This window comes from Phocoena phocoena, chromosome 2 (genome assembly GCF_963924675.1).
Source record: "Phocoena phocoena chromosome 2, mPhoPho1.1, whole genome shotgun sequence".
Lineage (NCBI taxonomy): Eukaryota > Metazoa > Chordata > Mammalia > Artiodactyla > Phocoenidae > Phocoena > Phocoena phocoena.
In genome coordinates, this window is record NC_089220.1 from 164,702,790 (window position 1) to 164,714,398 (window position 11,609).

The 11,609-nt window shown below is 40.2% G+C and overlaps 1 protein-coding gene across 5 annotated transcripts; it reads left to right on the plus strand.

Moving 5' to 3' along the window:
• Window positions 1–263: 263 nt before the first annotated feature.
• Window positions 264–10,431, plus strand: BMI1 (BMI1 proto-oncogene, polycomb ring finger). 5 transcript variants are annotated; one of them, XM_065872494.1, is made up of 10 exons: window positions 264–502; window positions 5,336–5,466; window positions 5,814–5,910; window positions 6,522–6,577; window positions 6,666–6,716; window positions 6,877–6,985; window positions 7,066–7,111; window positions 7,543–7,641; window positions 8,005–8,085; window positions 8,175–10,431. In XM_065872494.1, the coding sequence occupies exons 2-10, from the start codon at window positions 5,355–5,357 to the stop codon at window positions 8,502–8,504; spliced, it is 981 nt and encodes a 326-aa protein (XP_065728566.1). In that variant the 5' UTR covers window positions 264–502; window positions 5,336–5,354; the 3' UTR covers window positions 8,505–10,431. The 5 variants fall into 5 exon arrangements, with proteins under 5 accessions (XP_065728566.1, XP_065728568.1, XP_065728569.1 ...); XM_065872496.1 differs by lacking the exon at window positions 264–502 and adding an exon at window positions 783–979; XM_065872497.1 differs by lacking the exon at window positions 264–502 and adding an exon at window positions 4,500–4,577.
• The last annotated feature ends 1,178 nt before the right edge of the window (window positions 10,432–11,609 follow it).

An 11,609-nucleotide genomic window follows, 5' to 3' on the forward strand; every position in this document is an offset into this window, starting at 1 on the left:
CCCCCTCCTCCCCCCACGGCAACTATGAAATAATAATCGTAGTATTAAAGGCAGAGATCGGGGCGAGACAATGGGGATGTTGGCGAGGGAGCCCCGATCGGGATTAGAAACACCTCCCAGCCCCGCAGAATAATACTGATCGCGCCCCCTCCGCGCGCTCCCTCCCCCGAGTGCCGAGCGGGAGGAGGCGGCGGCGGCCGAGGAGGAGGAGGAGGAGGAGGAGGCCCAGGAGGAGGAGGCGTTGGAGGCCGAGGAGGAGGAGGAGGCCGCGGAGGAGGAGGCCGAGGCGGAGGAGGAGGAGGAGGCCGGGCTCGGGAGGCAGCATGAGCCGAGCGCGGCGGCCGCGGCTCCTCTCGGCTGCGCTCGTTGCCCATTGACAGCAGCGTCTGCAGCTCGCTTCAAGATGGCCGCTTGGCTCACATTCATTTTCTGCTGAACGACTTTTAACTTTCATTGTCTTTTCCGCCCGCTGCGATCGCTTCTCACCGGCTGCTTTTTCCGGGTACGTAGGAGGCGAGGCGCCTCCGGGACGGGGCCTGGGGGCGGCGGGGGTCGCGCCGGGCTCGGACCGACCGCCGGTGGACTGGGAGCGGCCCCCCCGCGCCTCGCCCGCGCCGGCCGGGAGGGCGCTGACAGCGTGGGCGCCGAGCCCCGCGCCGCCGCCGCCCGCCGCCCGCCGGCCCCGCGCGCCGCCCGGCCCCGCGCGCCGCCCGCGCCCGCGAGCGCGCGCCCGCCGCCGCCCGCCGACTCCCGCGGCGCCGGGACCGACCCGCAGCCCGCGCCGCCGCCGCCAGCCGGCCTCGGCGCCGCTCCAGCCGCCGCCCGCTCCAGCCCGGACGCGCCGCGCGCGGCCCCACGTTTTAGTTCCTTTCTCCCCCGAGCGCCCCTCTACACCCTCGCGACGCACATGGCCCCCGAGAAGAACACTTCTATTTGCAGCTTCTGCGGCTCTCCTGGCCACGGCGCCTTTTGTTGAGAGGTAGATTTTGATGAAACGGGGACGGGTGCCTGAAATCGGGAGCTGCTTGGGTCAAGTGGCTTCCCTCCTCTCCCGAAGAAAGGGCTTTGGAGGGGTTTAAACAGCCAGAGAACGCCCCCATTTTATAGGGACGGGTTGCGTGGGGGGCAGCGATCCCGCCAAGGTGGATGTTAGGCTGGTGAGAGCCCGAACAAAAATGTTATTAACTTAAGTTGGAGGGACACTTGTGAGAAATTGGATGGCTTGTAAGATGGCGGTTCCCAGTTGTTTCCAAGGTCTCCTGCGTTTGTGTTTAAAATGGTAAAGTTTTCAAGGTGTTATTTGTTGGGAGTCTTGGATAAGTTCTTCAAACATTACTTGGGACGTGCTCACTGGGAAGTGGGCATTTCAAATTTGGAGCTTTTTTTGGAGTGATGATGGTGAGTGGACGTTAGTCTTGCAAGAGGTTTCCTCTCTTTCTTTTTTCCTCTTTTTGTTTTTTTCTCTCTCAGAGATTACAGTTTTTCTCTCAACCTCTAGTATGGGATGCACTTAGAACCATGACTCAAGTGCACAACGTTTTACAGGTTTTGCTAAATGTCAGCTTAGGTCATGTGGTGAGGAGATGCTTTGGAAAACGAGCACTAAAAAGTTGATGGCATATGTTTACGCAGTCTTTTGGGTTTGACAGCCGTATAGCATGATCTTTTTCCCAAAGATTTACAGTTAATAATTGGAAGTAAACAAGTATAGAGACTTTGATCATTCCCAATTGCAATAAAAGGATTTAGTGGGCTTAGTGGTCACGGTTCAGTATTTGAAATACAAGCATGTATTAACCCCTTCCCTTAAAGTAGGCAAAATTCTGGGCATATTTATTCAAATCCAAGTGTAGGTTGGTGATGCCTAGAATGTTATGAGTAGTTCAACCTATATTTTATAGGAAGCTTAACCCCCAAGTTCTGGAAACATATGCCACGCTAAAGTCTTGAAACTTAAGGATGCCAATTGTTAACAGCATATGCTAACTTATGAGACTATATTAACATTTGAGTTTTATTTTAAGTAGAATCCCTTAGAGGTTGATTTTCTGGGCAAACATATTTTTTTTAAATATTTGAGTTCATTCCCATACATCTGCCCCAAAGTGCAAAGGTGTTTGAAATAACCTACTTGTGTAAATTTACACCTAGTATCTTTAAAGCCATATAAGTCACTGTGTATGCATGTGTGTATGTATACACACACATATACACACGCTTCTGTAAGAAAAGTGAGCATTTAGTTGTACTTGAAAAGTCCATCAATGTTCTACCATCAAGTCCTTGGATGTGCATTAAGTGCCCCCAAAGGTAAAATGCTCCCTAGAAGTCAAGTTAACCCCAACTTTACCCATACTTGTATTGGCCTGGGAGCCCCAACTGGGGTTATGGAGTTCATTTGCATTTGTTAGATTGCAATAGTCAAGCTGATTGTTAACATAAGAACTTGCTTCTGTTTTCCTTCATTTTGACATTACTGGTGTTAGGCCTCCAACTAAAGTGACAGCCCCAACTGAGTATGTTATAATGGCAAGTTTAAACTATTGAGTATTTTTTCCATTGTATGTTTGGTGCATTTTTGCTTGCTTAACTGGCAGTTCTGTGGTGGAACCTAGAAGGTTTTCCTTTCTAAGGTGCAAGAGATTGTTTCTGAAACCTTATCAAGCATGTCAGATGTTTTGGAAGTCTTCATTAGGTTCCCAGTACTTTCAAGTGGTATAAAAAGATAAAGAACTGATTCTTATACAAGTAACAAAGTGGTATGTACTAGCATTATAAATGGTTATAGGCTTGTGGTCAAATTCTTATGAATTGAAGTAGAGGAGTTGTGTGAATTAAGACTTAAAATGAATTTGAAAGGGTTTTGGTCAAGTACATGAGACTTAAGCGTTCAAAGCCAACCAGTAAATAACCTTTCACTGAGGTCTGATTGTTCTGTGTGTTAATATTTTGTTTGTCTGGTGTTGATTTTATGTAAAGTAGAGGAGAAATAAAGGCAGCTGTTTTTATTGATGCCCCTTCCTGAACTTCCTGATCCGAGGCATTAGTGTGATGTGCTTTTGAAAGGGGACAGAAGTATCACCTTGCTAACTATCTTTCTAGTAAAGGTCCTGCTGTTTCATAAGGAGAGTTTTCTTTGAGAACCAAGAAGGCTTGTCTTTAATCACCAAGTACAATAGAATTAAATATTGCTACTCTTTAGGGACACTGCTCCATCCACAACTCCTCTGTAATCCCACTTAGATTTATATTAACAATATGTTGACAATATTCCTCTAAACAAGTCATCCAAAGATAACTGAGGAGTCACACATGACGTTTTCTGGTTGAAGTCACTGGTTGCCACTGTGGTCACTTTTCACAAAAGAGGCTTTGTTTTGTTTTTACCGTTTTTTTTGTTGTTGTTGTTGTGTGTGTGTTTTTTTAGTACTCTAAAACTTTTAGTTTCAGCCATTGAGCTGTGTTGATTAGTATTTCCCTCTTCTGCATTAAAATTCCCTGAGAATTAAAACCTCAGATGCATCTTCAAGTTTCACAAGTTCCTAGATTTCTGTTCAAGGCAGCTTTGAGAATGTGCTTCAGATAAGTCTGGAAGCTTAGTCTTATTTCAGATTCTGAAATGAATGAAGTGGGAGTAAGAAATGCATTTTTCAAGCATACTGCACGAAGTAATTGACTTCCCTGATTGTCCGCTATTGTATTGTTGCTGACAGTTCCCCACCGTGACTTTTCTGTAACATACGATATCTGTTGGGAATAGCATTTCATTGTGTGGGGTTTGCATGGAGGTGAGGCTGAGAAAATGACATTTGTTTTTCTCTGCTCTCGGTGCTCTAGGTTGACAAGGCGTTGATTTAGCGTTGGGAATGGGCTGGTCACATGGTTCTTTACTTATTGTCACTGCCATCGATTCAGGTAGTTTTTCTTGCCTCTATCCAGCATAGCTCAGGTAAAACACAAGGCTTTTGCCCACTCCTTGTCTGCTATGAAACAGATTTCAGTTTTCAGCCTTTCCAAAACTTTGTATCGCTCATCCTAATCTGCAGAAGAACTTCCTATTAGAGAAGAAAGCTTTAAAGAGTTTCAGTTCAATAAACATCTCTGCAATTTGAGCCCTGACGGTTTCGGGCTAAGTGCACAGTTGGCAATTCTCAAAAGATCCCTTCATGAAATTTTTGACCTAGTGATTGCTAACAGGAGAGACCGAAAGAGTCAAGATCTGAAAGAAGCTCTTCGCGCCGAGTCGACGTGGAAAGAGGCCCCCAAGAGTGTCCGAAATGGCCGGAGTGCGGTTTGCATTTTCCTTTACCACTGCACGCTCCGGGGTCCCCCAGGCTGTCTGCCGGGTCGCCTCGGGCCAGGATCCTGCTCCCCAGCGCGCCGGGCCTCGTGGGGCCGCCCCACCCCCGCGCTGCGCGCCCGCACCCCACCCCGCCCCCGCGCGGCCCCGCCCCCGCGCCGTGCCGGCCCCTCCCCCGCGCCCGCCGCTGCCGCCGCCCGGCAGCCCCGCACGCCCGCCGAAGCTACGGGCTCGGCCCGGCTCCGCGCGGAGTTGCAGCGGTGGCCGGATGCCAAGTGTAAGTGTAAGTTGCTATGGAAACCCCGACAGAGGCGAGTTCCGAATCCGGAGCGAGACGGAGCCCCGGGCGCCGCCGGATCCGCCCCTCCGCATCCCGGGCCCCCCGGCCCCCGGGCGTCCGCGCGCTCAGGCCCCAGCCCGAGGCCCACTCGAGGTGCTTCTCCTGCGGCCCCAGCACCCAGCTCCGGAAATGCCAGGGATGCAGATAGAGCAGAATTTGCTTTCCCTTTGTATCGCGTCAAAACGTGCCAGGTTTTGGTTGCTGGAACCGCTTAAAACAACCAGAACCCCTGGGAAGCCAGGGCATGCTCCTGGATTTTCGATCGAAGACCCATAAGGAAGTTTTACCCTAAATTTGGAGTCCTGGAACAAGCCCTAGCGGTTGGTAAATATCTGCGGGGAGCGTGTAGCGTCTGCAGCAGCCGTGGGGCTGCTGGGCTGGAGGACAAATGGAAGAAAGAGACCCGAATGCTCTCAGCTCCCAGCCCCCACCCCAGACCTTTTCTTCTCCCTCCCGGAATGACCTGAGGAACCAGAGAATTACTTTTCTTGGATCCTTTTTCACCTTTTCAGTAGAATTGATTGAGGTCTGATCAGTGAATTCTTTCTGTAGAAGACGTTGGGACAGTCCAGCTGCACAGTGTTAAACGAGTTTTATGAACTCCTTCAGCATTTCAGAGCATATAGTTACTGGGAGTTGGAGATAATCTCGATTCTCATTCTGTGAATTATGGCCAATATTTCTTTGTCTTGCAGGATCTTTTATCAAGCGGAAATGCATCGAACAACCAGAATCAAGATCACTGAGCTAAATCCCCACCTAATGTGTGTGCTTTGTGGAGGGTACTTCATTGATGCCACAACCATAATAGAATGTCTACATTCCTGTAAGTACACAGTTTTAGACCTTTTCTTGTGTCGTGTATATTTAACATCTTGTCCTGAAATTTGAAAACTAACAATTCCCACTGTCCTTAAGAATGTTGGTACAAGATGAAGAAGTTGTTTTCCGCTCTTGCATTTAGTGACTTTTTGTTAATGCATATTTAATAAAATATTGTATAAATATAAATTGTATAAGTGTTCTCAGGATATTAACTGAGTTTGTTTATTTAATTAGAAATGCCTTTTGGTATTTACCATTTTGTTACTACTAGTTCTCTATTTCTGACACTAATTTTATTGCTTCGCATCTACTTCCTGAACTTTAAAAAATTTGTGTTTTTATTTCTAGTCTGTAAAACGTGTATTGTGCGTTACCTGGAGACCAGCAAGTATTGTCCTATCTGTGATGTCCAAGTTCACAAGACCAGACCACTACTGAATATAAGGTAGGAAAATGTTTAAAAACATTGTTTGTAATTGTTATTGGAATTGCATAATTATTGAATTTAGTGTTTATTTCTTCACACAAAATTTACCCTTCAGTCACCATCTAATGCATGTACTTTGTAGAGGAGGATAGCCCTTAATTTCTTGGCCATTTTAATGATGACTAACTTTAAACAGAGTTCAGTATTATTCAAGGGATTTTAAGATTTTTTTAAATCATTTTTAAAAATGGAATTAGTTCTCCATTTTTGCATTGCTTTATTGACTTGTGACAGGCAAGAGTGCATGTGTTTAAACTGCTTCTATTCTCTCCTCTTTGTTCTCTTTCATATTAGCTAATTCAGTAATTTGGAAGGCACACTTTTCTTGACTTAGTGAAATGTGAAGAATTTATTAGTGAATATAAAATAGAGTATTCTACTAATTAAAAAACAGTGCTACTACATAAAGAAGTTTTATCATAATTATCATGTTGATGTAGTTATAGACAGTGTTACAATCAAGTAAAATACTATAACAGAGAAAACAAAGAATGTTTAAAAACTTAATGAACATTTTTAGTTTTTGCCATATTAGTTGATAGTTTATTTTCTAAATTACTCTTTTTCAGGTCAGATAAAACTCTTCAAGATATTGTATACAAATTAGTTCCAGGGCTTTTCAAAAGTGAGTAACTTGCTTAAAAATGAATTTTTAAAAAGTATTTATCAGTTTTACCTGCTATGTTTAAGTCTTTTTTTTCCCTCCTCTTTAGATGAAATGAAGAGAAGAAGGGATTTTTATGCAGCTCATCCTTCAGCTGATGGTAACCTCTTTAGAGGGGGAAAGACATTTTATTTGGAGGGAGAACTTATCCAGTAATTTATTAAAATTAAGCTTAAAAGTACCAATTCCATTCTTCTATATGTATAATATTTAATTAAATATTTAATTCTTAAAAATTGAATTAAAAAATGTCTTTATAGCTGCCAATGGCTCTAATGAAGATAGAGGAGAAGTTGCAGATGAAGATAAGAGAATTATAACTGATGATGAAATAATAAGTTTATCCATTGAATTCTTTGACCAGAACAGGTAAATTCTTTAGGAAATGTGTTTTATGCTAATATATTTATTAGATACATTATTTGCCTAATAAATTATCTGTTTCTTAGATTGGATCGGAAAGTAAATAAAGACAAGGAGAAATCTAAGGAGGAGGTATGTTCCATCTTACAGAAACACATAGAAGATGCATTGTTTGGATTCTAGATTTTATGAGGGCGTATGTTGCCCTTTAGCATATCCTAGGGTCAGATGTTGCTATCAAGTAGAAGAAAATCATCATGTTTGTTGTTTAAGTGTGATCTGTATTCAATAGTTACTAGATAGAATTTATCTTATATATGATTACTATTCTTACAAAATATTTTCAGTAATTAATGTTTAATGCTTTGATGTACTGAAGGAATCTGTTCATTTAGTATTTATAATAATAGCAAACTCAAAGTATAGCTGAGAACTTAGTCAAATCTCAGCTTTGGTATTCGTACCTTTTGTCATACTCAGACATCTATCTATTTTTTTTGACTTTAAAAAAAATCTTAAAGTTAGGAACTTAAAAAAATTATTTTTCTTAAATATGCTCTTAGGTGAATGATAAAAGGTATTTACGATGCCCAGCAGCAATGACTGTGATGCACCTAAGAAAGTTTCTCAGAAGTAAAATGGACATACCTAATACTTTCCAGGTATCTACTTTATAGTCTTCATGCATTCTATGTAAATCTTTAAAAAAAAATTTCAATGACATTTTCCTTTTTGGATTCTAAACCCAAAAAAGCAACAGAATTTTTTTTTAATTTAGTACTTTATTTGGAAATAGCTCTTAAAATATTTGGTATGGATTCTGTTTTATGCTGTGAAAACAAATCCCTTAATTTCAAGAAATGTTTTCCCTCATTTGAAGTTTCCAGAGGGATTCTTTCTTTGTCCAAATGTTTGGAGAAAATGTTTTTTAAAAGCATTTTTGGATTCTATTTAGATGGCCAAAAAATCTAGATTTACCATCATTCTTTGTGACGCTTAATAATTGAAGTGTTGTTTTTCAACAGATTGACGTCATGTATGAAGAGGAACCTTTAAAGGATTACTATACACTAATGGACATTGCCTACATTTATACCTGGAGAAGGGTAAGTAGCGTACCTGATGCTCGCAGGTTATTTTTGTAGACTGTACTTAAAGATCTAAGACTGATTTTTTTTTCCTCTTAATTTTATAGAATGGTCCGCTTCCTTTGAAATACAGAGTTCGACCTACTTGTAAAAGAATGAAGATCAGTCATCAGAGAGATGGACTGACAAACGCTGGAGAACTGGAAAGTGACTCTGGGAGTGACAAGGCCAACAGCCCAGCAGGAGGTATTCCCTCCACCTCTTCTTGTTTGCCCAGCCCCGGCACTCCAGTCCAGTCTCCTCATCCTCAGTTTCCTCACATTTCCAGCACTATGAATGGAACCAGCAGCAGCCCCAGCGGTAACCACCAATCTTCTTTTGCCAATAGACCTCGAAAATCGTCAGTAAATGGGTCGTCAGCAACTTCATCTGGTTGATACCTGAGACTGTTGAGGAAAAAAATTTTAAACCCCTGATTTATATAGATATCTTCATGCCATTACAGCTTTATAGATGCTAATACATGTGACTATCGTCCAATTTGCTTTCTTTTGTAGTGACGTTAAATTTGGCTATAAAAGATGGACTAGGTGTGATATTCATATGGACGTTAATGAAAAGGAAGATTATTTCTCGAAAGAATTGATTTCTGAGAAAGCAGGCAAGATGTTTTTCTGTGTGTTAGGACAGATGTGAAATGGTTTCTGTAACCATTGTTTGGATTTGAAAATCTTCTGCAGTGGATATAAACATTGGGCCATAGTTTGTTAATCTCAACTAACGCCTACATTACATCCTCCCTGATTGTTCTTGTTATTATGCTGTTTTGTGAACCTGTAGAAAACAAGTGCTTTTTATCTTGAAATTCAACAAATGGAAAGAATATGCATAGAATAATGCATTCTATGTAGCCATGTCACTGTGAATAACAATTTCTTGCATATTTAGCCATTTTGATTCCTGTTTGATTTTTACTTCTCTGTTGCTGCGGGAAACCGATCAAAGGAAAGTAAACTTCAGTTTTACAATCTGTAAGCCTAAAAGCGGGTACTACCGTTTATTTTACTGACTTGTTTAAATGATTCGCTTTTGTATGAATCAGATGGCATTATGCTTATTGTACAATGCCATATTGGTATACGACATAACAGGAAACAGTATTGTATGATATATTTATAAATACTATAAAGAAAATATTGTGTTTCATGCATTCAGAGATGGTTGTTAAAATTCTCCCAACTGGTTCGACCTTTGCAGATACCTATGTTTGAGCCTTATCACCATAGGATATTTTTAATGTGGATATTTAATTCTAAATTTTGTTCCATTGGAAGCGATTGGCATATCGTAATACTGACTTTTCTCTAGTAATACCTGTTTACTTTTAAAATTAATAGTTGCATTAAAGAAAAACTTTTCACTAAGGAAATTGGAAATGCTTTCTTCATTTCCCATTGCTTATGATGGAATTAATGTGTTTTTAAAATGCATATTGATCGCTGTAATTCTAAAACAAATATTTTAAATAAACCAGCAAATTGCTGGAAGAAGGCATTTTATCTAAAATTATTTTAATATGTGGCATAGTGGAAATTTCAAACTTAAGAATTGCTTTTACAGTTATAAACAGTGGAATATGCCCTCTCTGTAATGTCTGGAAATAGAAGCAATTTATTGTGAGCTTCTACAGGTATTAGTTTTTAAATACAGTGAGCATGTTGAATTTAAAGTATGAATATCCCCAACAATTTTCAGTTTGTGTTTTGCTTTGGTCGAACTTGTTCATCACCCATCAGTTATTTGTGAGGGTGTTTATTCTCTATGAATATTGTTTCATGTTTGTATGGGGAAATTGTAGTTAAACATTTCATTGTCCCCCGTCTGCAAAAGAAGCACAATTCTATTGCTCTGTCTTGCTTATAGTCATTAAATCATTACTTTTACATATATTGCTGTTACTTCTGCTTTCTTTAAAGATACAGTAAATGAAGTTTTATGAAACCACAAAATACATATATTTTTATTTTGACCTAAATTTGTACAGTCCCATTGTAAGTGTTGTTTCTAATGATAGATGTAAAATTAAATTTCATTTGTAATTGGAAAAATCCAATAAAAAGGATATTCATTTAGAAAATAGCTAAGACTTTAATAAAAATTTGATATGAAAAGCACAATGTGCAGAAGTTTTGGAAACCCTATTGTGGATTACAACAGGTAAAAGCTGAAGAACATCCATTGCTGTCTTAGTGATGTTGCTGAGAGTACATGCTTTGTTGTATAATTGCTTGAAAGCCCAATTGAAAGATGTATCTGTTTATTTACTCTACAATCTTTGAAGTAAAAGTTACCCATGTTTGCCAATTTTGGTGAATTTAACTTATTTTTCTAGGCTTTTCTTCTCAAGTTGTTCTTGATGTTATCTAAGACAAGAAAAAAAAGTTAATGGAAGTTTCAAGTGATGTTTTTATTTTGGATATGACTGTGTATATAAAAAATGCAAAAATATTTTTCAAAGGCTAAAAACTTAAAGTGCTAGTGGATTGTCATTTGACTTACACAAAACCAAGTCATAGGATCAACACAGAACTCAAAGATTTTACATCTCAACCTTTTTATGGACTTATTTTTGAAATTAGTAAAGTATCAGATGTTGCATTTATGGCTTACCTAACACTATTTCACCATATTTGAAAACATGTCCATTTATTTTGTTTGAAAGAGGAATTTCCCCCCTACTCAATTTGAAAATTGCTTAAGCTTTAAAGGCTATTTCAGCTAAAATTTGTCTTTTAATGAAACGAGAGTATAATGTTTTGTATTTTATAAGCAGCCATCACGGGTTTGACAATTAGGCTTTAAAACTTTTGCTGAACTACCACTTAAAATTTCAATGTTACAAAAACCCATATCAAAGCTGCTAACTTTGTAACTCTTAGCAGTCAAGGCAGGGTGCGTGAAAAGTCGGCTTTAAGTTTGGCTTTTGCTTCTGAACAGTATTCTGGGATTCTATACCACAAAGTTAGAGCTAAAAATATTCCACAGAAAATGCCTAAATTGATTTCACAGATTTTAGCTTAAATGCAAAAAAAGAATGAGGCTTGTTGCTGTTGTATAAATAGTGATCTATCTTGCTTTACACATGCATACCACTTTACAAATACCTTTTTGCTTTTAAAATTGCCGGCCGTTAATTGCTCTGAGTTGAAAAAAAAAGTTGCCCTTCAGTTGACTTAACCTACCGACCATATTGCTTTGTTTCCTTATCCATATGTGCAAATGTTAGGACCTTTGGAGGTACAATGCAACAGGCAGAGTAAGCTGATAGGGGCTTTCCTTCATCCTTTCCTCTTATTCTTTTCCCAATATTGGAGTTGCAGTTCATTTGTGAAGTCTTTCCGTACACTCGTTGTATAGGCCTATCAAAGTGTTTTGTTATGAAACCTTAATAGCAATGTAAAAGGAATCCATGTGAAATACTACTTGCACTGGCCAAGAAGAAATGAAAATGTTTGGTTTTTGAAAAATAGTTTAATGGTAAT